Source organism: Aythya ferina, assembly GCF_964211825.1.
Source record: "Aythya ferina genome assembly, chromosome: 12".
NCBI lineage: Eukaryota > Metazoa > Chordata > Aves > Anseriformes > Anatidae > Aythya > Aythya ferina.
This window is the reverse complement of record NC_140308.1, coordinates 12,982,270-13,009,852: the sequence shown is the minus strand read 5'-3', so window position 1 is coordinate 13,009,852 and position 27,583 is coordinate 12,982,270. Positions and strand designations below refer to the sequence as shown.

Below are 27,583 nucleotides of genomic sequence, written 5' to 3'. Positions count from 1 at the left end.
AGGAGCAGGGCAATGTGTGGGTGCCCCCCAAACCCCACACAGTCCCGGGGCCATGGGGTCACAGGAACGGGCTCCCCGGTGCCCGAGGCCAGGAGCAGGGCCGGTGTTGGGGCCGTGGGACAGCCGAGGGGCCGGTGTCTGCCAGAGGCGGCGGTGTGCGGAGCCACCTTAACGCCTGTGGCGCGGGAGGGAGCAGCGGGGCCTTGGGGCCAGGCCAAGGGGCCGGGAGCAGCTGGGCCCTGTCCCCACCATGGCCCTGCGGCGGGCGCTGGGGCTGGCGGGGGCCGTGGGGCGCCGCGGCTGCTGCAGCAAGGTGGGGACGGGACCGGCGCTGGGGTCCCCCCAGAGGCAGAGAGAGGGGGACACAGGGGGTGGGCGCGGGGAACCTGCTCCCCCTGACTGTTCCCCACACTCCCCCACACAGCGCCCGCTGCCCCCCGGCTTGCTGGAAGCCCTTCGGGATGTGGTCGGCGGCCCCAACGTCTCCACGGCGGCAGCGGTGTGCGAGCAGCATGGGCACGATGAGTCCATGCACAGGTTGGGGGGGGCACCAGGACCCCCAGTGTGGGGCTGGGTCCGGGGGTCTGTTGTGCACGGCGGGGGCAGCGGGGCCACTCTGTCCCCAGGTGCGCGCCCCCGGACGCCGTGGTGTGGCCCCAGGACGTGGCGCAGGTGCAGGAGCTGGCGGCACTCTGCCACCGCCACCGCGTCCCCATGGTGCCCTTTGGCACCGGCACCGGGCTCGAGGGTGGTGTCAACGCCGTGCAGGTACGGAGACCCCCGTCCCCATCCCCCTGTGTGCCCTGCGGTGCCCGGTGTGAGCCGAGCCGTGCCCGTACCAGGGCGGCGTCTGCTTCGACCTGAGCCACATGGCCACCATCTCGGAGCTGAGCATCGAGGACTTCTCGGTGGCCGTGGAGCCCGGCGTCACCCGCAAGGCCCTCAACAGCCACCTGCGTGGCACCGGGCTCTGGTTCCCCGTCGGTACCGTGGGCGCAGCACCTGCTGCGGGGATCAGGGGGTGCTGGGAGCACTGGGAGCACTGGGAAGGGATGGGGGCGCCCATGGGACAAGATGTGGGGGTTGGACTGGGTGGCTTTGGGCTGCTCTGGTTACTGGGAGCACTGGGGGCGCTGGGGTGCCCATGAGACTGGGGTTGCTGGGAGCAGTGGGCATGGCAGGGGGGTGAGGGGTGCTGCAGATGGGTGCGGGCTGGGGGTGGCCAGATCCCAGGGGTGCCATGGGCTGGGGGTGCCATTGTCCCCGGGGTCCTGGTGCCACGGGCTGCTGTCACAGCGGGGTCCCCTCTCCCTGTCCCCGTCCCGTTTGCCCTCCTGCTGCCCGTTCCCAGACCCCGGGGCGGACGCCTCGCTGTGCGGCATGGCGGCCACGGGCGCCTCGGGCACCAACGCCGTGCGCTACGGCACCATGCGGCCCAACGTGCTCAACCTGCGCGTGGTGCTGCCCGACGGGAGCCTGCTGCACACCGCCGGCCCCGGGCGCCAGGCCAGGTACCCGGGGGGGACACAGGGGGCAACCAGGCTGGGGTCTCTTGGCACCCGCTCACCCGCCCCCGTGCAGGAAAAGCGCGGCCGGCTACGACCTGACCTCGCTCTTCGTGGGCTCCGAGGGCACCCTGGGCTTCCTGACGCAGGCGACGCTGCGCCTGCACCCGCTGCCTGAGGCCGTGGCTGCTGCTGTCTGCTCCTTCCCCAGCGTGCAGGCGGCCGTGGCCTGCACCGTGCAGGTGCTGCAGGCGGCAGTGCCCGTGGCACGCATCGGTGGGTGCTGCGGGGGGCACGGGGAGGGTGGGATTGGGTAGGGATGGCAACAAGGACAGGATGGAGAGAGGACAGGGACAGGGAAAGGATGGGGATAGGGACAACCCCGTGGGTCTCAGTGCCTCCTTCTCCCACCCAGAGCTCCTGGATGAGGTGATGGCGGGCGCCTGCAGCCGCTACAGCAGGCTGGAGCTGCCGGAGGCGGCCACGCTGTTCCTGGAGCTGCACGGCTCCCAGCAGGGCCTGGCCGAGCAGCAGCAGCAGGCGGGTAGGGCGGGGGGGGGACCTGGAGGGGGACCAGGACATGGGGACGGGGATGGGGACGGGGCTATGGTGGGGAAATGGGGCTGGGTCCCAATGGGGTCCCATGGTGAGGGAGGGGTGCCCATGGTGGGTGCACAGCAGGGTCCTGGGGGAGGGACAGGGAGCAGGGCAGGGGATGGGGGGCACAGGAACAGGGCTGGGGGTCCCTGGTGAGGATCTGGGGTGAGGGACATGGGAGGTGGTCAAGGGCTGGTGCCCTGGGACAGGGCTGGGTGCTGGGGCCACACCGGGCTCTGGGGCACCCCAAGCACCCAGACTGGGTCTCGGGGGGAATGGGTACACGTCGGGGGGCTGCTGTGGCTCCAGCCACCCCGGCACCATCTCCCACCACCTCAGAGGAGCTGGTGCGGCTGCACGGCGGCTCCATCCCGGCCTGGGCGCGGGCGCCGGAGGAGCGCGAGCAGCTCTGGTCCGCACGCCACAGCGCCTGGTTCGCCGCCCTGGCCCTGCGGCCTGGCTGCCAGGTGAGGGGCGGCAGTGCCGCGTCCCCCTCCCCACGGTGTCCCCACAGACCCCTGCTCACGTCTCCCCATCCCCAGGGCTACTCCACCGACGTCTGCGTGCCCATCTCCCGCCTGCCCGGCGTCGTGGTGGAGACCCAGCGGGACCTGCGGGACGCCGGCCTCACCGGTGAGCGCTGCCTCCCCCTGCACCACCTCCCCACCCCGCTGCCCCCGCTCAGCCCCGTTGTCCCCGCAGGGCCCATGGTGGGACACGTGGGCGACGGCAACTTCCACTGCATCCTCGTCTTCCACCCCGAGGACCCGGACGAGGCTCGGCGTGTCCACGACTTCGCCGAGCGCCTGGGCAGGTGGGGAGGGCACGGGCGCACGGGCGGCTTTGGGGACCCCCCCGGGACGTCCCCGCTGATGTCCCCGTCCCCCAGGCGGGCGCTGGCGGCGGGTGGCACCTGCACCGGGGAGCACGGCGTGGGGCTGGGCAAGCGGGAGCTGCTGCGGGAGGAGCTGGGCCCCCAGGGGCTGGACACCATGCGCCGCATCAAGGCGGCCCTGGACCCCCACCACCTGATGAACCCCGGCAAGGTGCTGTGAGCGCCCACCACCCCACCCCACCCCACCCCGAGGAAGCACGCCGCACCCCTGGCTTTTTGGGGACTTGTGGAGGGGGCTCCGGCACCCCCCCGCGAACCCCCGCTTCTCCAAGAAGGCCAGTGAAATAAAATAACAGTGAATATTTTATTGAACATTGTTTTAATACCATATCAAAACACCTTGACTAATGAAGGAAGCTCCCCCCAAGCTCTTGAACTCGTTTCCCCCTCCCCGATTTTTTTTTTTTGTGTGTGTTTTTTTTTTGTTTTTTTTTTGGATTTTTTTTTAATATATAAATACAGAAACGTTTCCCGCGGGGGCACGGCCACCGGCAGGGGAGGTCTCACCAACGAAAACATGCCCGCCGCGCCGGGAGGGGACGGGGACGGGGGGCACGGCCGTCACACGGGGGGGGTCCGTCACCCACCGGAGGGGAGCGCGCGGCGGCGGGGCCGAGGGCGTCCGGGCGAGACGCTCACGCTTTGGGGGGTCCAACAGGAGGCCTCCCAACTCCCCTCCCCAAAAGGATTCGGCTGGAAGGCGACGGGAAGAAAAGGGTTGGGGGGGTCAAATTTGGCAACGGCAGGAGGGGGGCGGCGGGGATGCTGCGGCTGTCCAGTCTCTGAGTGGTTATAGCTGAGTTAAAGAGTGACCAGTCTGTAAACATCACCGGGGCAGGGAAGCTCAAATCGAAGAACACGCCAGTCAACACGAAGCTTCATTTAATTATTTTTTTTTTTTTGTTGCTGTTTTGTCGGTTTTCTCTGTTTTTGTTTTTTTTTTTTCCTTTTTTTTTTTTTTTTTTTGTTTTTCTCATTGTAAACACTTGAAAGACACAACCCCCCCCCCTGCGCCGCGGCGGGGGGAGAGCGGTGGCCCCGCTCCCGGCGTGGGGCAGAGTCCCCGCCACGCGCTGCCGGGGCCGGGGTGGAGATCTCCAAAAGGGAGAGAGGAGAAAATTCCCCTTTTTAGTCAGTGCAAAAAAACCGAGCAGAGCCCCCGGGGCGCCAGGCGAGTCCGGGTGGGAGGTGGGGGGGTTGCCGGTGAGAGGTGCCGCGTGCTCCGTTTGGCCGGCTGTCCCCCGGCGGCGTCTCCGGTCGTTTCGGGGAGAAAAAGGCCAAACATCATGGCAGGGTTTGGGCCGAGGGCGTTCGGGAGCGTCCCCGTGGCCTCCCGTGGTGGCAGATCCCTCCTCGTGGCCAGCGGCTGCGGAGGGGAGAGCGGGTCGCTCCGCTTTTCTCACACTGTCTCTCCTCCTGGATGGTTCTTATTCTTTTTTTTTTTTAAATCTTTTAAATTAAAAAAAAGACAAATAAAAATAATAAAATAAAATTAAAAAAAATAATAATCGCTGTTGTCCCAAGTGGATTCAAGTTTCTGGGTTTTAATTCTTAAATCTTCTCGAGGAATTGAACGTCAGCCCAAAACTCCAGGCGGGGCGGGTGGTGGGACAGGGAGAGGAGGTACAGCAGGTATAGCAAGGTGCCCTGCGAACAGAGACGACGCCGCGTGAGCACGGTGGGTGCAGGAGCCACACGTCCCCCTCCCCAACCCTCCTGCCCGCCCCCCCCCCACAATTTTGGAACCATCCAAGAGGGTTTAAGAGGAAAACAGCCCCGTTCTCCACCCCGCCGCGGGCTCACCTTAGAGAGAAGTCAGCAAGCACGCCCGGCGGGTCAATCAGAAGGATGCTCTGGGCACGATCTGTTCACTTCAAACCATGAATCTATACAGCTGGGGAGAGGAGAGCGTGTCACCACCAGGCTGCCACCCCCCCCGCCACCCCCCTGCCGTCCCCTCGCCGTACCTTTTGTGATAAATGCAGAGGCAGGGCAGCCTGGCTATCGTGTCCCCCTGCAGCAGCTCCTCCAGGCAGATCACGCACTCGCCGGCGTCCTTGGTCAGCACGTCATCTGGGAGGAGAGGGCAGCGGTGAGACCGTGTCCCCTTGCTCAGGCCATGGGGGGTTCATCCCACACGGGTTTCCCACCGAGCTGGGTTTTGCCGTGGTGCTCCAAAAAAACACCACCGTGAGCCCTGTCCTTGCGGGGCAGGATATAAGCATGGGACGGGTCCCTCTGGCACGGCACGGCGTGGTGAGCAGCACGGGGACAGGGACACGTTACAAAAGGTCCCCAGGGGAAAGCAGCAAGGACAAGGCAGGGACGGTGAGCCACAGACGGCAGCTGGAGCGCAGCCCTCTTGGCAAGCCCGCAGCCCCAGCGTGCCCGAGTGTCCCTCTCGCCCGCCCGGAGCGTCCCCGCGCCCTTACCGTTGTAGGAGAGGCGAGGTTTGCTCAGACACATGATAAAGTGCATTTCCATCTCGTCAGAAGCCACGGATTTGGAGCAAATGGGGCACTTGAAACCTGGAGGGAGAGCAGAGAGAAGAGCCCTCAGCGAGGGGAGGAGGAGGAGGAGGAGCAGAGCCCACCCCGCGTCCCGGGGAGCCCCCCGGGGGTACCCCGCGCCCTCACCCGCCGCCTGCATGGTGGCACCTGCCCCACGCCGTGCCCGCTGGCCCTGCGCTCATCCTGTGTGGTGGCCACCAGCAGTGGCAGCGTGGGGACAGCCGCCCGAGCCGGGGTGCCCGGTGGCGCAGAGGGCGCAGGGCGCGAGCCAAGGTGGAGCACACGTGGCCACCAGCTGCTCCCCGGCTTTAAAGGGCGAGGAGCAGCCCCGGGCACGCAGCACCGAGGGGCTGGTCCGTGACTTGGGGACACGTCCCCCTGCCACCGCCCCGGGAGGAGGTTGTGGCCGTGCCACGTCCCAAAAGTCCCCAGTGACACCCCGGGCTCAGCCGGACCCCCCAGGTTCTGGGTTCAGCCCATCCTGCTGGCTCCACGGCACGGCGCATCCCCTCTCCCCGTCCATCTCTAATCCTGCTTCAGTGCTTTTGTCTCATTTCTCGCCACAGACAGCAATTAAGGGGCCATCTGGAAGCGCATTGAGGAGGTTTTGCCTCCTTCCAGCCCCTCGGAGGCATCTCCTAACCAGGGGACCCAGCCCAGCATCCCCCCAGCGCTCCACCTCGCAGCGTGCGAGCAAAAACAGCACCTCCAGCGAGCAAAACCCCAACCCAGACACAGGTCACAGGCTCGGGACGGTGCCCGGGGCTCCCTGCCCTCCTGCAGCCCGGCTCCGTGCCCCCACAGAGCTCCAACAGAGGCCGTGAAGAGGCAGAGGCCACCGCCGCGGGTCTGCACCAGAGCAATTCCCTGCCTGCAGAGAGGGAGCGGGTAATTTAAGGACCCGTCTTCTAAAAGCAGATCAGGTTTGACTGCAGTGCTGCTTAAGAGCTCGCTTCATAGATATGCAAAGCCTGTTCAGGGAAGAAAAGGAGCGTACACAAATTATCTGAGGATGAATCAGGGTTCTTGTTTGCCACCAAGTGGACGTGGCAGGGGGATTTGGGGGGTTCTTGGAAAGCCTCGGACAGAGCCGCTGACCCTCCTCCCCTCACGGGGGAAATTCCTCAGGATATCTCAGCAAGGACGAGTGCTGCGGGTGGCTGGGAGCAGAAGGGACACATGGGGACCCCGCTCACCCCTCCAGCCCCGCACTGTGCCTTGCCCCAGCCAAAGGGACAGAACCAGGAGGCACGGGGTCAATGTGCCGTCCTGTTGCCAACCTAAAATTGCTCCTGACCAATTTATACCTCGTGGCAGCAGGGCCCGCTTGCTTAAATAGCCTTTTTTTCCCCTCCCAAGTGTTTACCCTGCCGGTGTATTTATAGAGAGGGCTCGGATAGCCTCCCAGCCTGCCTCCCCCCGGGGACACGCTCCCCGTCCCCACCTGAACCGAGCCCGTAGCACCACGGGCACCCAGCCCAGCCCCAGGGACCCGCTTCCAGCAGCGACATCCCCAGGTTTTTGTGACCAGCAGCTCCTTGCTGACCCGCAGCGAGCTGCTGGGAAGGGCCCACGTCTCCGCAAGACCTCGTTTCCTCCAGCACTGCCAGTGCCAAAGCCCCGGTCCCCCTCCATTTTTCTGTGCCAAGGCGCTATTTTAAACGGCTGCCCCAGATCTGCTGGCAGCCGGCGGGGCCCTACGAGACATTCGAGCTGGGCAAAGGGAGCTAGGGAAGGACAGGGACCCCCGCCACCGCGTCCCCAAAGCAAGGACACGGGGAGGATGCCCAAATGTGGGGTGTGAACCCCGAGAAGGGGCCCTGATGCACGTGAGCGGCGCGATGCCGAGTGGGGCTGGGGCTCGGCCAAGTGCAGGCTTTCCAAGCTCGGCCTTTCACGAGGTGGAGGCAGGGGGAGGAATAATAATAATTTCTTTAAAAAAAATGATGAAAATGCAACTGCACAAATGGGCCTGTCTGGGCCGGAGCGAGGAGCCAGCGCGGAGAGGCTGCGCCCCAGCTGTCGGCACAAATTCCCCGCGTTGCGAGAGCAGCTGCCGGGGGGCAGGGGCGATGCTCCCGGGGGTCCCCACGGACCCATCAATCCCACCAGGAGCCAGGGGACAGCCGGCCCCAGACGTGGGCGAGGGGTGCCCCAAGGGGCCACTGCCCACACCCTGCCACAGTGGTTTCCAGGTCCCCGAAATGCCCGTTAATCGATCCTGCCTGCGCGAGCGACGCAGGAGATTACGTTTTGACAGCTGCTCATGGAAAATTCAGCTCCCTCCCTCCCTCCTCCTCCTCCTCCAGCCCTTTCCGTCCTCCTCCCACACACCTAAAAAAAAAAAAAAAAAAAAAAAAGAGAGGGGAAGGGCTCAGCTATTCCTCCTCTCCTGGCCTCCAGTGCCCACGGGGAGGTCCAGGACCCTTCGTGCCTCCCCGGGTGCTGCGGGATGGGCGCAGCCCCCGGCTCTCAGCACCCATCCTGGCCCGAGCTGCCCGCTGCTCTCCTGGAGCCCCCGGGGGCAGGTGGGGTTTGAGGACGAGGTTATCTTGCAGCCTTTGAGAAAGCCAAGGGCTTTCCAGGGTTGTGAAACACGCCGCGAGGTGACCTCATCTCTCCGACGGCTCGGTCTAGAAACCGTGAGCAAGCAGCGCTCGCGCTCTCCGGGGGCTGGTGCCCTCTGAGTATTTTTAGGCAGGTTACACGGTTAATTTTAGAGAGCCTGGCAGAGCAGAGCTGGGAACCTCTGAAGCCTCCAGCAGATCCTAAAAGAGCTGAAAACGCCCCGCGGTTAACCCTGACGGTGCCAAAAGCACCACCGGGCCATCGCAGGGCTTTGGGAGGGTAAAGGCAGTTTCCAACCCATCCGTAACCACAACCACGGCCGTACCCCACCAGGGATTGTTCCTGATGCTGCTGTAGGAAATCCCTGCCTCCCCGGCTGCCTCCAGCCTCGTGGGACATCACACTGAGCTCCGCCACCCCATGCAGCACCCCGAGTTCAGGGGTAAGCCCCAGGCTGCCGGCTGGAGGTTTGGAAACCTCGGCCACGTCTCCTGCTCTCATCCTGTGCTCCTGGCCGAGGGAGATGCCTCGCAGCAGGTGAAGACGTGGCCAAGCAGGAGAGAAGTGCAGGAAACACCGGGGTGTCCAGCCACGCAGCCGAAGCAGAGCCCTGGTGCCTCCTCCTGCCTCCTCGCACCCACATCCTCGTGCAAACAGCTGCTACAGCCCACGCATCCCCCCCGTGCCAGCCCCTTTTAGGGCTGCAGCCACCATTTCTGGATCAAAGTACAGGTATTTTATCCTTCCTGCACCCCCGGCTGTGCCGCAGGATCAGTCCCTCCAGCCCGGGATGCTCGCCCTGCCTCCAGCTAGCCCTGCTTTACCGCAGAAAACACCCCCAGCTGCAGGGAATGAGCTTCCTAAGGAATAGCGTGTAGCCCAAAGCTAATTTTAGCATCCCAGAGAACAGCAAAGCGAAGCAGAGGAGTCCTGCGTCCACGGGGCTGGCCTGGGCGCTCTGATTTTTTTCCGCTGGGATATTTCACATGGGAAGGAGGCAGCCTGGCCACCTGCCCTGCACGAGATGCTGTGAAATGCCCGAGCCTGGCTCAGCCCCGCTCCCAGAGCCCTGGTGCTGGTGTGTGGCACGGCATGGGGACCGTGCTCGGCGATGGGAATGGGGATGGGGACAAAGCTCCGCTCCCTGCAAGGTCCTCAGCCCCATCCTGCACACCCCCAAACCCATCCTGGCCCCACAGCCACTCCTTCTCCCTCCAGATAAGAATTTGGGGCAGCTGGATAAGGACAAGCCCTCGTCCTCCCCGGCTACAGCTGTCGTGACCTCTGAGGGATGGGCCAAAAGGGGGGCCTGGTGCCACTGCGGCGCTCCGATGAAACGCGGTGCTACAAGCAGTGGGGCTCCCGAGGAATTACTACAGCTACAGGAGAAGCTGCGGGTTTTCCCTCACCAGCGAGGCAGACTTCTCTAAATAAAACCCTAAAAACACAAGCATGAAACCCTGCAGGCTTGGAGGGGCACCAGCCGAGGCGCGATGGGCACGGCGGGCAGGTCGGCGCAGCCCGGAGGCGCCAGCAGAAGCCCCTACAAAGCCTCTGCTGCTGCTTTCCTCTTGCGTTGCAGGCAGCTGGCCTCTAAAAATACCCGCCGTTGTCACGCCGTCCTTCCTGCCAGGGCCAGGAAACAGCTCGGAGCTGCTTTCGGTTCAATTCTCTGTCCCTGCCACTGCGCGTCCCCCGGCGCAGCCCCATTTCCACGCCCGGTGGGCACCGGTCCCCCCAGAGCCACGGCTGGTGTCACCTCAACGAGCAGCGAGCCCAGGGGGCCTGGGGGCAAGCACAGCCCTCGGAAACTTCTGCTGGCATCGCTAAAGCTGGTGACAGGGTCGATGTTTCCAACAATCCCCTACAAAATACCCCAAGATGGGTGCGCAGAGCGCATGGCCTCGCTCCTGCACGGCTGGTGATGCCCACAGGGGTGCGAGCCGAGCAGAGAGGCAGAATTTCCCCAGCTAACGCTGCCCATACAGCACAACCCTGAGGCTGTCCCGATGGCAGCTGGCATCGCTGAGCTCTACAGGGCAGGAGGGGAAGGAAAGGAGAGCCAGATCCACGGCCCAGCCACACTGCAGCCTGTCCGGCACGGCACTGGAGAGAGAAACGCTCCTTACAGCAAGAACCCACAGGCCAGGGAAGGATTTTACCCAAAACTCAGGGGGATAAGCAGCCCTCGCCCCCTGCAGCAGGTGCTCCCCTCCCTGCAGGGCAGGAAGCCCGCCTGGCTGGGCTCTGCCCACGGAAACGCCGCGGGGCGGCACGAGAAGGGGCCCCAGGCGAGCGGCTTCCTGCAGCTGCGCCTCCCCGGCCTGCTCCAAGCTCCCCCGGAGCCGAGCACAGTTTTCAGCAGGCACATTGAAAACTGGGATAAAACTGGGATAAAACTGGGAAAACCGGCAGAAAGCCAGGTCACGGGGATTCAAACCCAGGTTTTCGGCACAGCTGGGGTTCGGGCGCACCAGCAGCAGGGGATGAGATGCGCCTCGCGGTCACCTGCCGGCCTGCTGTGGTGCCACGGCATCAGGGGAAAAAACACACATTTTTTTGCCCCCAAAGCGGGTTTTTCTCCCTCCCTGCGCTCCTTTCACAATTAATTGTCACCGTTTAATAGCATCTTCCCATGATTCCCCGAGCTCCCCTGGCCGGCTGCCAGCCCTGGTCCTGCTCCTCCACCAAAGATGTCCGCGACTCATCGATCCTCCGGCCAGCGCCGCCGAGGGAGAGGAGCCCTAAGAGCACGTTAATAACTACCAGAAAAACCTTCACACTTATTCCAGGCACTGGAACAAACATCTCAGCAAAACAAACCGGCGTGGGATAAGCCGACGATCCTGGCTAGGAAGTGGGTCAGCCCCGGGAGCGCCGGGCGCACGCAGATCCCTGCTCGCATTTACACGCGGGTTTAGAGCGGAGCGAGCCCAGCCGAGCTCGTTAGCAGGCCTGGTAATTAGTGCCCAGTGCCCAGGTGAGGCAGCCAAGGGATTCCTGCAGGGTGCAGGAGTGGTAAAGGCAGGGAAAGCCTCTGCTTGCTCTCACTGCGGGGCCGGGAGATAATGCACCACACCGACACACTGAACTTCATCTGCGGGCTGCTGGCGCACATTAAAGCCGTGTTTTGGTGGTATTTGGTGCTCCTGCCTTCCAGAGGAGCTGCTGCCCTGTCCCTGGGCCTCTCCTGCTCAATGTTGCTGCCTGGGGAGCTGTCAGGACTGCGCCGCTCCCCCAGCACCAAACCAACACCAAAAGTTGGGGCGAGTGCCTCCTGCAGAAGCTCCCCCTGGCGAAATGAGATTTCCCAGGGCAGGTTTCTGTAGGGCTGGGAGCGCCCTGCCCCTCGCCAGCCCCTGCAGAGGGAGGATGCTTCACGTGCCATGGCCACATCTCGAAGAGGTGGTGTAGGGAAAGCCACAGCCAAACGTGGAGTCCCTCCAGCAGCTCGCTAGAGCAAATCCATCCTCTTTTAGGGTAGGGAGAGCTCCGTGCTCTTGCAAGGCCGTGCTGCAGGCATGCCCCTTGCCAGCTGGCTGGGCATTCATCCATCTTCAGCTCGTCCCTCGGTGAGCGAGCCCTGACCCAGGGCTGGATGATGTTTCCAGCTCCTTTCCCTCTCCGACCTGCCCGGAGGATCAGCGGGGCCGGACATCCCCCTGCTCCACTCGGTGGCAGGCAGTTTGGCAGAGGAGGCCTCTCAGCTTTGCTGCTTCTATCCCAGACAGCTCGTTTTGCCAGGAGGCTGCGATATTCCTGACGGCAGCGCGCAGAAGGATGAGCTTCCCCGGGCTAAACTGGCTGACGGGGAGATGTGGATTTACAGAGCTTTAAACACTCGAGGGCTTTGGGCGACGAGGGGGATTTCCCGAGAAACTTTAAGCTACTTACAGCCTCTGCCAAGTCCTCAAGATCCCCTGATGGAGACAAACAACACGAGCAGCGCCAAGAGAACCGCGCAGACCTGGAGGTGCGCGGCGTTAAGCCACGAGTCTCCTTTTTCCGTGTTTTTCCTCCCGGCCTTGGCGCTGTGAGGTCTGGTGACGGGGCAGGGCGCTCACACGCGGCAAGCAAAACTCCAGAATTGCCCCAGCTGCTTTGTCACCTCCCAGCAGCGCCAGGCACGAGGCGGGTCTCCGAAACCCGGGGCAGGCACGGAAATCCCAGAGCGGTTTCAGGTGCAGCGGGCACGCCTGGGAAAAGCCCCGGCAGGAAACGGGATCCGCTTCATCGGGAGAGGGAACGCGTGCTGCTGAGAGCCAGCCCACAACGAGCCTTCCCCACGTGCCAAGACGGGTTCGTAGCCCTGCTCCTTCGCTCCTTGCAGCCTCCCCGTTAACCTCCTAGGCTAAGAGGAGGAACGCAGGAGTTTAGTAAGGCCTGACAAGTTTTCCGACCGGTTTTTAAGCATCCTGTCGCTGTTAATTCACGACGGGGAAGCAACACCGCCGGGAGAGGCTTTGGAGGGTCCGAGGGGCTCTCGCTGCCGCCTGGGCACGCTTCAGCGCTGCTCAAACGCTCTTGGAGGGCCCCGAAGGAGGCACTGGAAGAACCCAGTCCTTGTGGCACTTCCCATGGCCCATGCTGTGATCCTCCAGGCCGGACAGCACCGCGCTGATTCACATCAGCACCCGGAGAAAGCTCGCTCCGTTCTGCAGCCGGTCGGTTTTTATGAACAGGTTTTTGCCTCTCGGCGCTGTAGTTTGGGAATAGTTGTTTAAAAATCAGCCGTAGCCTGCCAGTGACCATCTCTGTGTTAGCTACAGGGTGGTCCTGTGGAGAATCCCCCCAGGGTACAGCGCCAGTCCTGCCCAAACCCCACTAGGGACCCCCTCTCCTCTCCGGCCCACTCGGGGGCAGGAGACAAGGAGTTGGTCCCGCTCCAGCTGGGAAGAGCAGCCCCCGGGGAACAAACCCAAGCTGGATGTAGGAAACGGGGCCCCACGAGGCTCGTTCTGCACTTTGTTCTCGTCCACTGGTTCGGTTTCCAGCCTTCCTGAGAGCGAGGCATTGTCCCGAGGCGCGTTATGAAATTCCCAGACCGCGTCATGCTCCAGAAGGGAGCGGAGGGGCCGGGTGGGAGAGGAATCCCAGCCTGTTCCAGGAAACGCACGGAGACATCCCCGAAATGCCTTCCCCCTAGCCAGGAGGGGAAGGGAGGACCTCCCACCTTGCTCCCCATACCCAGCCGAAAGTGGGTCAGTGACACAGCCCCGCTCACACGCCGGGCTCCCCGGGCACCGGGACACCCGCCAGGGTTTTTTTTTTGGGGGGACAGCCTTGCCCCCTCCCCTCGGCCCCACACGTTTCCTGTAGGAGCGCCCCGGCCCCGTTAAAGAGGCAGGCAGTTCCTCCTCGGCTTCCTCCCCGGCATCGCCACGGTGCCAGCTGGAACGGGAACACCCGCTCCGGCCTCTCCCCGGAGAAACAAAGGAGAAAAAAAATCCCACATCTCGCTCTCGAGCCCTTTTCCCTGGTACCTGAGGCAGGAGAACTGCCTGACACCCCACACACACCTCCGAAAGCAGCACGAGGAACTCAAAGCGACCCTCAAAAGCCAGAGCTCGGGCTACAGCACCCCGACACCATCCTCGGGCACCTTCCCCCCGCTCTCCCCGAGCCCCACGAGGATGGCACATCCCCAAAATAACACCTCCCGGGGGGAAAACCTCCTCCTCCCACCGCCCCTGCCTGCCTTGACCTTGACACAACCACTGCACGGGCACCCACCCCCAGCCCAAGCTGGAGAGGGGGCAAATTATTTAGGATAAGAGCAGACAAAGCAGGGGGCTGCCCACCCTCCTCCCAAATAATGGGGGTGGCCGGGCCCAACCCGGGGTGATGAGGAGGGAAGGGGCTGGGGAAAGGGGGGTGAAGCAAGGGGAAGGATCTGGAGGTGGTCATGAGCAAGGCAAGCCAGGACAATGAGTATGGAAGGGGTTGGAAAAAGGGGATGAAATGAGGGGAAGGCTCTGGGGGCAGCTGTGCCCAACACGACCTGGGATGGTGAGCAGGGAAAGGGATGGAAAAAAGGGGGATGAAGCAAGGGAAATGGCCTAGGGGTGGCTGTGCCCAATGCAACCCAGGATGATGAGCAGGGATGGGGCTGGAAAAAGGGAAGTGAAGCGAGGGGAAGGATCTGGGGGTGGCCATGCCCAATGCATCCCAGGGTGATGAGTGGGGAAGGGGATGGAAAAGGGGGATGGAGTGAGGAGAGGGTTCAGGGGTGGCCATGCCCAACACAACCTAGGATGATGAGTGGAGAAGGGGCTGGAAAAGGGGGGATGGAGTGAGGAGAGGGTCTGGGGGTGGCCATGCCCAACGCAACCCAGGGCAATGAGTGGGGAAGGGGATGGAAAAAGGGGGATGGAGTGAGGGGAAAGGTCTGGGGGTGGCCGTGCCCAACACAACCCAGGGCCATGAGCAGGGAAAGGGCTGGAAGAAGGGAGGTGAAGCGAGGAGAAGGACCTCGGGGTGGCCATGCCCAACACAACCCAGGACAACAAGCAGGGAAGAAGCCAAAAAAAGCAGAGACAAAGCACAGCAAACAGCTTGGGATCACCATACCCAACGCACCCCACCCAGCAGCGGGACGAGGAGCGGGGACGGCACCGGAGAAGGCAGCAAGAGGCGAAGCCAGGCCTTGGGCTCACCCAAACCCAAGGCAGGGAGCAGGGGCAGGGTGCTGGGGGTGCCACTCACCGCTGTGCGCTCCGAACCAGCGCGGGGCGATGTGCAGGGGCAGCGCGTCGGCCAGCGAGGCCCGGGCACCCAGGTAGAGCATCCCGTCCCTATGGCGACCGCCTCCCGTCTCCTGGTAACCGTTGCCATGGGCGTACGTGGAGTCGGTCCCCGGTCCCCCTCCACCACCACCTCCGCCACCACCACCTCCACCTCCACCTCCACCACCGATGCCCGGGGCTCTCTCGGCCTCCCCCGCCGCCGCCCGGCCGTACAGCCCGAAGGGGACGGCTCCGCCGCCCGCCGGCTCCATCACGCCCATCCCGGCCACCGAGCTGACCGAGCGGCTGCGCAGCCCCATGGCACCTCCGCCACCCCCCCCCCCTCCTCCTCCTCCTCCTCCTCCTCCTCCTCCTCCCACCCCCGGCCGGTAATGGCCGAACGGGGGCGGCCCCCCCCCGCCTCCCGGCGGCGGCACGGCGCTGTCATCCGCCGCCACCCCGGGGAAGGGACCCCGCGAGCGGGCCGCCGTGCTCTGCTTGCCCCCCATGGGCACACCGCCGGGACCGGCAACGGGAACGGGGGCCGGAGGGAAGCCCAGAGCCGGCCCCCGGTGCTGGCGGTGGCGGCGGGGAGGAGGAGGAGGAGGAGGCGGAAGGAAGGCGGCGGGGAAGGGAGGGGAGGGGATGGGGTGGGGGAGGCTTCAGGGGGGCTGAAGGGGGTTTAAAGGGGGTGGGGGGGGGTGGGGGGAAAAAAAAAAGCGGCTACGGCCGCCGGCCCGCCCCCGCCCCGGCCATCCCGGGAGCCCCGCGAGGAGGCACGGGGGGGGGGGCACCGGGAGGGAAAGGGAGGACCGGGAGGGGATGGGGAGGGGATGGGATGGGATGGATGGGGGAGGAAGGGGGGGGGGGGGGCTGCGGGGCCGGGCCGGGGCTCCCCGACCGCCTGGCTCCTGCCTGGGGGGGCCCGCGGGCGGCGATCAGCTGCGGCCCATAGGGGCGGCCGGGCCCCGCTCCGCGGCTCCGCGCTCCGCCGGGCCCGGCCCCGCCACCGCCGCCGCCGCCGCCGCCGCCACCGGCTGGGTGCTGGGTGCTGGGCGCCGCGGCGGAGACAATAGAGGCCGGCAGCACGCATGCTCCCGCCCCCGGCCCCCCCCGGCCCCGCCGCCCTTAACCCCTGCGCTGCTGCCCGGGGACGAGGCACCGGTACCGGGGCCGCCCCCGAGCCCACCGGGGCTCCGCGGTTCGCCCCACCGGGGATACCCCGAACCCCTCGCTCAGCCCTGCAGGGCTCCGGGCTCGGGATGCGCGGGCAGCGCCCGCCCCGCCCGCGGAGCCCCGAGGGGAGAGCGAGGCCCCGCGGGGGGCACCGGGGGCTGCGGGCGCCGGGGGGCGCGGCACCGGGAGCGGGGGGCTCGGTGCTGCACGGGGGGTGCGGGGAGAACTACAACTCCCAGCAGCCCCCTCGCCTCGCCCCGGGATAAAGCGGGTGGACTGCATTTCCCAGCAGCCCCCTCTCCGTCCGCACCGGGAGCCGTGTGCGGACGGCGGTGGTTTGGGGGGTGGTAAAACTACATTTCCCAGCAACCCCCGCGGCTGAGGCTCCGCCCCTCCCTCCCCGCTCGCCCCGCCCCCATGGCCGGCGGCGGGGCGGCGCAAGATGGCGGCGCGCTGGAGCAGCGAGAATGTGGTGGTGGAGTTCCGGGACGCACAGGTCTGGGGGGGGGGGCGCGGTTTTGGGGTTATTTGAGGGGTTTTTGGTGAAAAGGCCGCAGAGTGGCTCTCGAGGCTTCGCAGGCTGCAGCGTCCCCAGCTCTCGTGTCCCGCTGCGAGGGCACGGGCACGGAGCAGCCCCCGGTGGTCCTGTTTATTTTAATGAGGGTGTAGCCAGCACGGCTTTTCCCCCTTTTTCTTCTATTTTCTAAATATAAGTTGCAAGCTCCTGGCCTAGGCACTTGTAGAAATAGCAGACACCATAACAGAACCACTGCATGTTTCCATTTCCCTTCCAGGTTACAGGCATGGTGCCTCAATTCACGAGGCGCTTTATTTCCAATTTCAGTTGCATCCCAGAAACATCCATTTTGCCCAAATATTGGCAGGCCTAACAGAATTCATCGCCTCTTCCCACACAGCTTTATTCGTTTTTCCCCCGAGACCATTACAGCGCGGCTCGGTCAGCAGGAAAAGCGGGTTTGGGTTTTAAATAGCAAAAAAATCAGCTTTTATTTTTGAAGTTGCTGCTTGCAGGAGAACTCCCTTCAGATTTTGCTTACACACCTTTTAAGGAGCTATTCTGAGAAACAGGTTTTTGCTTTTTTTTTTTAAAGGCATTGCCGGTTGCTTCCCAGGGTTGAGCTGGGTGGGTGAACCATGAACTGCTTCAGCAGGAAACCCAGAAAAATAAAAAAATAGCTCTGGAAAATCTCTCATCTCCTAGTTCATCCTTGTATTTCAGAGCAATGTCAGCTCTGTGCTCACCAGGTGTGTTGAGTCCTGCACATCACATCCAGCCCGCCCTCTGTAATCTAACCCAGCTCTCCAGCCCTGTCCTTGGGGAGCTTTATGTCGGCCTCGTGCTCCTCCTGGAAGAAGGTCTTGGAGCCGTCTCGCCTCGTGGTGAGGATTTGCTCTCAGGAAACCGAGCTCCGAAGGCGCTCGCTCCTAGATCACGGCTTCAAATTGCGTCTGGCTCGGAGAGACGTGCCTGCTGACTTGATTGCTTGTTCATAATGACTTGCAGAGGGGGAAGGAACAGGTGCGTGAGCCCCTTCTGCAGCACTGCCTCGCAGCCTCATGGGGTATGCCTTAGCAGGGAGGTTCACCACTGGTATTTTGGTCATTTCAGCTGACTCTGGTGCTTTCCAGAGCTCTTCTGACCTGCCTGCTCCCTCCTGTGAAACCAGAGAGCTCCAGCATCTAGGGCTGCTAGGCGGCTGCTTTCAGACTAACCTTATTTATGTATTTGGGCTCGAGCCTTTTTTAGGAGTCTGTGTGAAAGATCTTTGCAGATAGGGAACCCGAGATTAAGAACTGGAAACACCTCAGCTGGTACGCTCCTGTACCAGGCTGGAGCTCGGCCTGGAGGCCGTGCTGTGTCCGACATCCCTACCCCAAAACCAAGATAACTCAAAGAGTGGGCAGCTGCTGCATTTATCACCCTACGTGTCTGCCAAACCAGCTGCCAACCACTTGTAGCAGGTATTTGCAGAAGATACTTTCTGGGCTCAGAGCTGGTTTTCAGACGTGCGGTGTGCCTACCGTGCTTAGTGGGATAATTGGTGCTCCTAAACAGCAGCTCCAGCCAATCTGATTGTTTTAGGATAAAGACTCTTTTCAGGTTGGTTTGTTCTGTTGCAGCTTCCCCCTTCTGGAAGGCTGTGCTGTGAAGACCGACGTGCACGGCGCGTTAAATGCATCTGACAGCTGCTGAGGGCTTTTTTCCCTGTCGCCTAGATAAGAGGCTGTAACATAGGAGGGAAAACCTTCCCATAAAATGAGTTAATTTGCGACCCAACACAGTAGCAGCCTGACACGTGAAGGTTTTTACTTTGATATAATTAGTCATTACATTTTCTGATGCTCAGTGCCTGGAAAAACAGTTTACCAGTGTTCATTATTAAAAACGATTCTTCAGGATTGATGCGATCCTGCTGCCAACGCCAGAAAAATAAACTTGTACATGAAGTTATCAATCACTTTAAATGGACTGCTGTTCTTCTACCTTGGGGAAAGATGGCCAAAGCTGTGTGAAATATGTTGGCTGGCGAGCTCTCCATCATGTGAGCAAGCTCTGGTTGTGGTATTGGCTTTGGTGATCCTCATTTGAGTTCATCTCAAGCAAAATGTGCATCATCTGGGAAAACTTCCTTCTCCTGCTTGATTTTTTTTTGGGGTATAGATTTAATAACGCAAGTTATTTTGCAAGGTGATGTGTAATCAAGGAAGCTGGGTTTATTTCTTTGCCATTTAGAGATTTAAAAAGTGGCTCTTTATTTCAAGTATTAGCTTTAGGATTAGGAAGACCTTGCCAGAAGACTGCACTTGAGGACGGTCAGTACTCAGAAGGGTTGAAAAAAAAAAAAAGATTCTGTCAAATCTGGTTGAAATGGAAGGGGACTGCCGTGCTGGCTGGCTGCTTTTAGTGCTGCTTCCAAGCAGCAGCTGTGGGACATCCTGAAGTCGTGTAGGATCCGTGCTGAGAGTACTTAGCGGCATCGCGAGCAGCGGCAGAGACACGCGGAGCCTTCAGACGGGCGGCTTTGAAGATGACAGCAGCGAGGCTGAAGAATGTGGGGCACATCCTGCTTCTGTGCTGCCGGTGCTAAAATCTGCCTTGAAGTCAGATCTATGTTTATGGGGCGAACTGCTCAGCTTTTCAAGTCAAATTTCCCTTTGTTCTCTGGGCAAGTAAACGAGATCGTCGTCCAATTCTGTTCTGAATGAAGAGAGTGGAAACAATTTTCAGTCTATTTTTTTTTCCTTATGACACTTAAGTTATCTCAGCCTCCTGCACGAGGAGTGAATTCTGATGCCTCTTAGCCATCCTGTTCGGAGACCAGCCACGTACAAATGGCTGCGCTTCTACCTCCCAGTGCCTATATAATTAAATCTGGCCCTGCAATGGAAGAGAGAGAGGCTGAGCAAGCTCCTGAGCAGGAGCAGGGGCTGATTAATAAGGATTATTAGAGATTGCTGATTGAACGGCAGCAGCTGTGATTGCCATAGCAGGGAGAACGGAGCAAGGTCTCGGTGCTCGTCGTGGTGTTTGCCACATCTTGGCTTCATTTTACTTTAAAAAAAAATAAAATAATGTTTTCTCTGTGCTAACCTGTATCCCCAAATCAACTGTCACACCGTCACCCCTCTGACCCCATAAGGATGTTACTTCTGCCAGCCCTGAGCTCTCAGCTTTGACCCTTACCGTGTCAGTTCGTGCCTTGCAGATGAGCTTGGGGGTTTCCCTGAGCCCCCCCCGGAGCTGTGCCTGTGGCTGCGAGGCTGCCCTGACAGCGATGATTTAGTCTTGTTCTCTGTTTCTCTTTAACAGGCAACTGCTATGTCAGTGGACTGCCTGGGACAGCACGCGGTCCTCTCAGGGTGAGTGTGACAGTCCCGTTAGAAATGTGTGCCAGGCCCTGTCCCGAGCCCCAGCAGCAGCCTCCAGCTGCCCTCAGCTCAAGGGCTGATGAAATATTTCGGAGAGGCGCAGCTGAGTTCTGGTCAGGGCTTCGTGAAGAGGATCTGGGGCTCGTTTCCCATGGGATGCGGAGTTTGAAGCCGGCACCAACAGCAAAATAAAGCACTGCTGTGACTGCCCAATGTGTTTTCTGTGAAAATATGGATTAAGTCATATGCTCGAGATGAAATTTGCCCCAGAGATCCCCGTGGTGTGCTGGGTCAGAGGAGCCAAGCTGTCTGACCTGTGCCTCGGTTGGCTCAGCAGGGATGATCCTCACCAAGAGTGGTTTCTCAGGGCTTGTTTTCTACCCTGTGCTCTCCCATCTCCCTTTACCATTGCCACGAGGTGTTAGCAGGGCTGATCTGATGGCGATGTGTCCCTGTGCGTGCCGGTCCTTGCCTTGTCTGTCTCTGTACCTCTGATAAACCAGCTATGGGACTTCCAAGGGGCCATAACGGGGACACCGAGGCACCGTACTGGGTGCTCAGCAGGAGCCTGCCCAGTTGCCACCATCCTGTGTTGGTTACCACACCGATTTGGATGCTCCTTTCCAATTCCTTTGGTTGGTCTGGGAGGAAAAGGGTGTCTGGGCACAGCTCAGAGGCCTTCCATGCAAAGCCCTGCGCAGAGGCAGCCAGCTCTTGGGTTTGGGTCTGACTCTGCCTGTTCTTATACCTGCACAGCTCCAGGTTTATTTGGGCCAGAAGCGAGCTGAGGGCAGCCTGCTACTCAGCACCAGCTCCAGCTGCCCTTCAGGCTTCTCCAGCAGCATTTGCCTCCTTTCTTATTAAAGCTGGGTAAGAGCCTCAGAGGCTCCAGCACCTTCAGAGCTGGTAGCCCCGAGGGCTTTGGTGTGGAAAGGCAGCCAAGGTGCTCCCTGTGCTCTTTCTCTTGGGAAAACTCACGGTGCTGTGAGCTTGCTGTGCAGCTGACATACGTGGTGCTGACGTGGTTAATTATGTATGGCTGCCTATATTTTGGGGCTGGTCTTCCATTAGGGTTCAGCTGCCTTACAATTATTTTTGGGTGGTTTATCTCGCTCCGAAGGTGAATCAGGCTGGAGGGAGCGATGCCTCACCTCGCTCTGCGCGGAGCAGGCCGGGTCCAGCAGGATGGATGAGCTCAGCTGCAGCATCATACAAAACGTCTCGCTGCTGCAAATAGGGTTAGCTCAGGTCAGTAATGCGGCCAGGCCAGTGCAGGGTTGTGTCCACCCATGTCGACGAGCTGCTGCAGCTGAGCTAGCTCTGCCCGGCTGTGCTTGTACCCTCTGCAGACCCAATCCCCCAAGCTGTGTGGTGTGAAAACCCCCAGCCACCTCTGTCAGGGCACCGTTTCCCAGTGCTTCCCTCTGTGCCCTAGTTATCTGCGGCTTTCTATGGTCTGAGCTGCCCACTGCGTTTGCAGATTCTAATTTCCATGTCTTGATTTTTATTTTTTATTAAATATGCTCCTTTTGGAATTAGGTGGTCAAACCTAGCGTTCTCAGGGAGGTCTTTTCAAAAAGCTCGTTAAAAGCTTCCCTTGGTGTTCTGGTCACCAGGCTGTAAGTTCCCTGGGAGCTTGTGCTTTGCAGATAAGGAGCGTGTGATGCAGCCTTGTTGTATCTCTGCCTTGCAGCCGCCGGTTCCTCTACATAGTCAACCTGGATGCCCCGAACGAGGGTCACCGCAAGATCTCCCGGCAGAGCAAGTGGGACATCGGGGCGGTGCAGTGGAACCCCCACGACAGCTGCTCCTACTACTTCGCAGCTTCGGTAAGCTCACTCCTTTAAAAGCTGCAGCTCATGCTCTTCCCCAGGCTTTCGTGGGTGAAACTGCACCGGGAGGGCTGTGTGGGGCCGGCACGGGCGTGCCTCTGCAAGCCCCGTAGCAAGGTGAAGCAAATTCTGATTTGCTGCCAGCGAGGTGAGGCGCTGGGCTTGGCGGCTCTCAGTTATTGTTGAGCCCAGTTTTGCTTCCTTGTCTTTTGTAAAGCACCTTGCCAGGTAAATCAGGCGTCCAGCTGGTCCTTTGCTGGCAGGGAAGGGGATGTTCTGTTTCTGCCCTCTGTTCTGTTACGAGATCTGCACACGTATTGAATTTCTTGCTCTGTGCTGTTTCGTTTTTGCCTGCCTGCCTTCCTGGTGGGCTGTGGTGCACCAGGCAGCCCGTAAATAGCACAGGTCAATGCTGGCTCACCGCTGTAACCACCTGGGCTGGCAGGTGGGCAGGCACCAGGTCAGCAAGGAGTTCTTATTTTGTGTGTGGAGAAGTAAATCAGCTGGTCTGAAGAAGCAGTAGTGCAAACAGTGTTTGAAAAGGGCAGGTCTCGTGGCCATCTGAGGCTTGAGCACAGCCTGTGGCTCTTTACTCAGCCTGTTGTGCCCTGTAGCTCGTTCGCCCAGCATGCTGAGCTCCTGCCAGCAGCAGCCTGTGCTGCAGCGCTGTGGTTGGTAGCTACTGGCACTAGTTGGGCACAAACCTTTCTTTTCTTCGCAGACATCTTTGCTGTTGCATCCTGAAATAGGTGGGGTGGGCAGGTTTCATCTATTGTTTTGAGAAAACACTGAGCTGAAGATGATTCCCGGGGATTTGTTGTTCCTTTTGCCTCCAGGGCTGGCTACTACTGACACTGAAGGTGGCCTGAAAAGGGGACCAGTGGTGCCAGTTACAGCCTTTCCCAGTTTGCTCTCTGACATTCCCTGACCCCCAGTCTTTCTCCTGCCAGCTCTGGTGCACAAATGATGTCTTAAATGTTCCTGCCTGCTCGTAGAAGCCTTCAGCAGCCATCCTTCCGTTCAGCTAGTCGTAGGTGGCATCAAACCTGGCTGCTCCTGGTTGTAAATGAAGATGCTAAGACATAGTTGCTGATGCACATCAGGCGAGGGATCCCCAAGATGGGATCAGGCAGGTTTCCCAGTTTGGGTCAGGAACACCTCCCTAGCAGCCGTCTCCCAGTTAGCTGGCGTCCCGGTGCTGATGCAGCGTGGCCCGGACCTGGGACTGGAATTCAGCCGGTCCTGTTTGGAAGTGGAAAGGGACTCGTGCTGTGTGCTCGGGTCTGCCTTCCCGGTCAGGTCTGGATGTGCTTGTGCAGGGCCGTGCCTAGGGGGGTGAAGTTAGATCAGGAAGGCTAAATTAGCTCGGATTCATCACTGTAAAGATGCAGCTGGCTCCGTTTGGACTCGGGCTGGCTTTTGATCCTCCATGAGTCCTCTGATGAAGTTGTCACATGGAGCCAGCTGATGTGCACCACAGAAATCTTGTAGACAGTCCCGAGGGTCCTTATCCCTCTGCATCCCCGTTCAGAGGCTTCCATCCTGCTCGCAAAAAGCTTTACCTGCTTTGCAGTGCAATTGACTGGAAACGGTGCAGACAGAGGGGGAGCCTGTCCTTGTGCTTGGATCAGGGCTTCTCCTTGTTTTGGCTTCCTTCCAGAAGAGCTGAAACACGTCCTCTTGTCCTCTTGCTGGGCTCAGCCGTGGCAGCCCTCTGGCTCGAGCGCGTTTCTGGGGAGTCCTAAGCTGTTGTTTAGAAATGCCATTGTTTTCCGTGCTAGATCCTCGTTACTCTTGTTGTGTGGTCACAGATGCTTGAAGAGGGTGATGAAATCGTTGGAAGTTTGTGCTCTTTCTTATCATCAGAAGCACTTTTTTTATAAAAAGTGCTTTTATAAGAAGTGCTTCTGGTGGGAGGAGGTCGTTCTGCCACACCTGGTGCCACAGGCAGTGCTTTCCACGTGAGATGCCCCACTAAAAGCCTGAGACACTTCTGGTGGTTCTTATCTTGTAGCATCGCCTCTGGAGTCCTGGACAAATCCTGTTGGGTAATTCCACTCTCCTCTCTTAAGTCTTTCTGTCAGTGAGGAAACATGCAAGGAGTTTTCCTTGCCCCAAGCTCTTGTGCAGCCCTGCTGTGAGCTGTTAGAGAAATGCCATATATTATTGCTGAGCTGGGAGGAGGCCTTCCATGTCAGGGAAGGCTGGAGTGTTTTATCCGTTTGCAAGTTCAAATTCTTATGAAGCAGCTTTGGGGTAGGAAAAAAAGGCCACAGACTATAAAATTTGTCTGGTCTCTATTATCTTTATCCTCGTCTGCATGTACGCTTGAAAATGAGGGGCTAATGAAGATCAAATTTTGAAGAGCTATTATTTTGATTTTTGCCAAACCAACATGAATTTCCAGCCAGGGCTCAAGACCCACAGCGCTTGGTGCTATTTATGCACCCCAAAAGGCAATTCAGCCCAGGCCTGCTCTAATCTTTCGGGGGCAAGAAGTAAATTTTGGTTGAGGCAGAACATGATCTTGAAGTACAACAGCTAGTTTCAACTAACTGTGTGTGTGGCTGGGTTTGGGGGAGGATTTATTCCTGGAATGAGTGAAGAAGCCCTAAATAACATTGTCATTGATTCATCTGGTTTGCTCCTGTGGTTTACGGTTAGTGATAAGCACTTCGAGCTCTTTTTTTTTTCTGGGCTGGCAACAATGGAAGTACCCTTGAGGAGGTGACCCTGAAGCCGTCAGACTGTGCTGGTCTCATTTTGCAGCGGCCCTGATTATCTCAGGAGGGAATTGAGGGGATGTTGAGGAGGACCAGTGGTGATCCATCACCTCCCTCGCTGAGAACTGGTTGTGAACACGAGCAGACTGGCAGGGTATTCCTGCGGAGAGAATTTGGCTGCCTGCAGTCACAGCTGCTTGTTAGGAAATACAAGTTCTGAGAACATCATTTCATGGAAACGTTTTGCAATGTGATTTTTCTCCCGTTCTTGTTTATCTCCAATTTTAAGTGGATGTGATTAAAGCGTAGGCTTTTGAGTCCTTGCAGCCTGTAGGTTCATCTTTGTTCTCCTCCTCTGGGCACGGCCTTTGCTATCCACAATGGGACTGATTGGCAACAGGTTATTCAAAGGGAAAGGAGCCTGGTCCTGGCACGTGGCTTCCTGCCCGGCCTTGTTTGCCTGCCATTGTCTTCTTTCTGCCTTTTAATTTCAGAGCAACCAGCGAGTTGACCTGTATAAGTGGAAGGAAGGTAACGGGGAAGTTTGCACATCCTTGCAAGGACACACACGCGTGATCAGGTGAGGAACAAGCCGTGCTGTGAACTGCTGGGTGGAAAACAAAGAGTTGTTTCATTGAAAAGAATGTTTCGGTCCTGACCCTGCTCAAGTTCTACTCTGAGCCTGTTTTTACTTGCTCTCTGCCCTTCTGCCTTGCCTTCCCATCTGGAGAAGATGTCAGATGTGAAGTGGCTCCCCCAGAATATCCACATAGCCCTTGATGGCTTTAGTGTCATTGCCTTAGGCTGCTGTCCTTGTAATAAACAGGACCATCAGCAGGGAAACAGATAGCAGCAGCATGTTTATTAAATTGAATCTCAGCCATGTTTCTGTGTGACAGAGCTGAATTAAAGCAGGTAATCCCACAGATGGAGTTCACGGTGGGTTAGTGGCGCATGGAAGATCTCTGCCTGCAGTTCCAGGGGTGTGCTTTGGTGCTGGGCAGGTGAAACGGTGCATTTTACTCCAGCTCCTGACTATGAAAAGTAATCACAGGAAATTGAAATTGTTTGGGCTGCCTGGAGGCTCTCTGTGTCCCAGAGGCACCTGGTGAGCCCAACAGGAAGGCATTCCAGAACGAAGGGTTGATGCCAAAAATGTGTAGTAACAGGGAGCTCGCAGTGTGCCTGTTCCTGGGGGGGAAAGAGCATGCGCATGTGGCAGCTAAAAAGCTCAGGGCTAGGGGGATGTTTCACTGGAATTTACCTAGAAGTATGTCATTGCTTCTTGGAATTTACTTAGAAAAATGATTAAGATCTTGTTGTTTACTTAATTGTTGATGCTAACTGCTTGTCTCTGCTTTCCCACTCTGACTTTGCATTTGCAGTGACTTGGACTGGGCGGTGTTTGAGCCAGACCTGCTGGTCACCAGTTCCGTTGACACGTACATCTACATCTGGGACATCAAGTAAGAAGCAGTCTGCCTCTGGACTGCAGGGAAATCACTGGGCTCGTTTCTGTAATTAGCAGCTTGCAGGGCAAAGCACGCACTGAAGGGTGCTGCGTTTCAGCTTTGCTTACAAAGGGCTCCGTCCCCTTCCCATGACCTCGAAGGTGGCTTCTGGTCCCCTCCTTCCAAGCCAGCTCAGAGTCAGTGAAGGGAAGCAGGTGTAGTTTAGTCACAGTCATACTCCTGAGTGGGGAGAAAATACCGACTGCCTTCTCTCCCTAGCTACTTCAGAGCTTTCCTTGGAAGCCCTTCCTGGAACCCAAGGGTGTTCCTCAAGATTTCTTTTCCCCTTTAGCTGAGTGAGTGAGCACCATTTCACGGTCCTGCAGTCATTTTCCTCTAAATTCAGTGACTGTAGCTGACTCTCCCTCAGTTCTGTGAAGACTGGCAGCCCTGTTCAGGAACCTTTTCCAATTCATGACTTCCCCGGATTCCTGGTGCTTTCTATCATGAGTAATTTCACAGTAGCAGATCCGTCCAAACCCGCCAGTATTAAAGCCCCACATTTTATACCTGGGAAGCAGGGAGCTGGCACTGGGGCTCGTGGGTCCTCGTGCTGGCTGCACAGCAACTCTTTATGACCCCTGGCAAGTCACTTTGTTCCTCTCTGCCTCCCTTGCTCAGTTATAATAGAAGGATAATTATATAACCCCACTGCACCAGGGTACCCTGAGGCTTGTTTAGCTCCTACGAAGCACTTAGATCCTTGGTTAAACGGTGCTTGAGAGCGGCAATATATTATTAATGTGTAATTAAAAGACAGAGAGACAATAACTGCTGGTTGTGTTTTCCTGTGATACTATCTTAGTGCCAAGCAAAAAAAAAAAAGTCTCTGAAGGTTGTGTCAGGAGCCCTGCTTTAACTCTGCTGTGCCCTTCCACCATTTTGTGCCTGTGTGTATCAAAAACGTCCCAAAATGCTTGCTTAGTCTCTGACACGTCTGCATCCTGCATGTACTGACTAGCAAGGTCTGAGTGTCCAAGGGCAGTGAGTCCTGAGGGCTGCTGGCCTCCAGCAAGAGAACATCCTGATGAAGCCTCTAACGAAGCTCTGGGGAAGTAATCGTGCAGTAAGAGGAGCTGGAAGTTCCCCACTTATTTTTTCCTACAAAACAACTTTCTGATTAGACAGAAATTCTTGGTAGGAGCGATGCAGTTCATTCCAGAAAATACTTGGCTTTTCAGCTAACCTGAAAAACTGAAGACACTACTCCTTGTCTCCACTGGCATTTTTTCCCCAAAAGGGCAGGTGACTTCCTGAGGAGCAATGTCAAGGATTGAATTACTGCCTTGATTCATGTCCTGGCTGCTGCGAGCTGTTGTGGTGCCACACTGGCCTGTACCACCACAGAAATTGGTCTGTAGAGTCTGTGTAGCTGGGTTTACATCCTGTTAACGTTGTTGCATCCTGGACATGAAGCCTTTGCTCTGAAGTCACTGCTCCATCTGCCTTGAATCAGGGTCTGCAAGGGCTCGACAAACACATCCGTGGCTTTTGTTGATTTTTTTTTTTCCACAGCTCTGTTTGTTCACTTCAGTTCTCCTGGGAAGGGTGGTTTTGTTGCTTCCTTAACAACTTCAGTGAGCCCAGTGTTTCCTCTGCCTGCCTGGTAGCAACATGCCACCCAGTGCACGTGTTTCTCTTCCCTCACAT

General features: G+C 59.0%; 3 protein-coding genes across 6 annotated transcripts in view; 2 read left to right on the top strand and 1 right to left on the bottom strand.

Moving 5' to 3' along the window:
• Nucleotides 1–208: 208 nt before the first annotated feature.
• LDHD (lactate dehydrogenase D) lies at nucleotides 209–3,304 on the top strand. The gene is made up of 11 exons (XM_084533502.1): nucleotides 209–313; nucleotides 425–537; nucleotides 627–768; nucleotides 843–984; nucleotides 1,352–1,511; nucleotides 1,582–1,781; nucleotides 1,921–2,049; nucleotides 2,442–2,569; nucleotides 2,645–2,735; nucleotides 2,805–2,916; nucleotides 2,992–3,304. The coding sequence occupies exons 1-11, from the start codon at nucleotides 251–253 to the stop codon at nucleotides 3,155–3,157; spliced, it is 1,446 nt and encodes a 481-aa protein (XP_084389628.1). The 5' UTR covers nucleotides 209–250; the 3' UTR covers nucleotides 3,158–3,304.
• ZNRF1 (zinc and ring finger 1) lies at nucleotides 3,283–16,080 on the bottom strand. Its single transcript, XM_084533507.1, has 5 exons — nucleotides 14,781–16,080; nucleotides 5,430–5,525; nucleotides 4,965–5,070; nucleotides 4,801–4,891; nucleotides 3,283–4,644 (listed from the first exon to the last, which is right to left on the bottom strand). The coding sequence occupies exons 1-4, from the start codon at nucleotides 15,307–15,309 to the stop codon at nucleotides 4,834–4,836; spliced, it is 789 nt and encodes a 262-aa protein (XP_084389633.1). The 5' UTR covers nucleotides 15,310–16,080; the 3' UTR covers nucleotides 3,283–4,644; nucleotides 4,801–4,833.
• A 144-nt stretch (nucleotides 16,081–16,224) lies between these two features.
• WDR59 (WD repeat domain 59) overlaps nucleotides 16,225–27,583 on the top strand; it is a 47,131-nt gene continuing 35,772 nt past the window's right edge. For 2 of the 4 annotated variants that reach the window (XM_084533499.1, XM_084533498.1), the window contains exons 1-6: nucleotides 16,225–16,472; nucleotides 17,089–17,120; nucleotides 19,809–19,858; nucleotides 21,561–21,696; nucleotides 24,917–25,002; nucleotides 25,808–25,888. In XM_084533499.1, coding sequence (XP_084389625.1) covers nucleotides 16,394–16,472; nucleotides 17,089–17,120; nucleotides 19,809–19,858; nucleotides 21,561–21,696; nucleotides 24,917–25,002; nucleotides 25,808–25,888 — 464 coding nt within the window. In that variant the 5' untranslated portion in view covers nucleotides 16,225–16,393. The remainder of the gene's footprint in view (nucleotides 16,473–17,088; nucleotides 17,121–19,808; nucleotides 19,859–21,560; nucleotides 21,697–24,916; nucleotides 25,003–25,807; nucleotides 25,889–27,583) is intronic. The other 2 variants (XM_084533501.1, XM_084533500.1) reach the window with 1 other exon arrangement.

What these genes read in the sequence shown, in the direction of transcription:
- ZNRF1 (XM_084533507.1), bottom strand. Translation starts at nt 15,309, where the DNA reads ATGGGGGGCAAGCAGAGCACGGCGGCCCGCTCGCGGGGTCCCTTCCCC. An exon ending in CTGGTTCGGAGCGCACAGCG is followed by an intron (nt 5,526 to 14,780) that starts GTGAGTGGCACC and finishes CTCTCCCTCCAG; the next exon opens with GTTTCAAGTGCCCCATTTGC. An exon ending in CTCTGCATTTATCACAAAAG is followed by an intron (nt 4,892 to 4,964) that starts GTACGGCGAGGG and finishes TCCTCTCCCCAG; the next exon opens with CTGTATAGATTCATGGTTTG.
- LDHD (XM_084533502.1), top strand. Translation starts at nt 251, where the DNA reads ATGGCCCTGCGGCGGGCGCTGGGGCTGGCGGGGGCCGTGGGGCGCCGC. An exon ending in CACGATGAGTCCATGCACAG is followed by an intron (nt 538 to 626) that starts GTTGGGGGGGGC and finishes CTCTGTCCCCAG; the next exon opens with GTGCGCGCCCCCGGACGCCG. An exon ending in TTCGCCGAGCGCCTGGGCAG is followed by an intron (nt 2,917 to 2,991) that starts GTGGGGAGGGCA and finishes CCCGTCCCCCAG; the next exon opens with GCGGGCGCTGGCGGCGGGTG.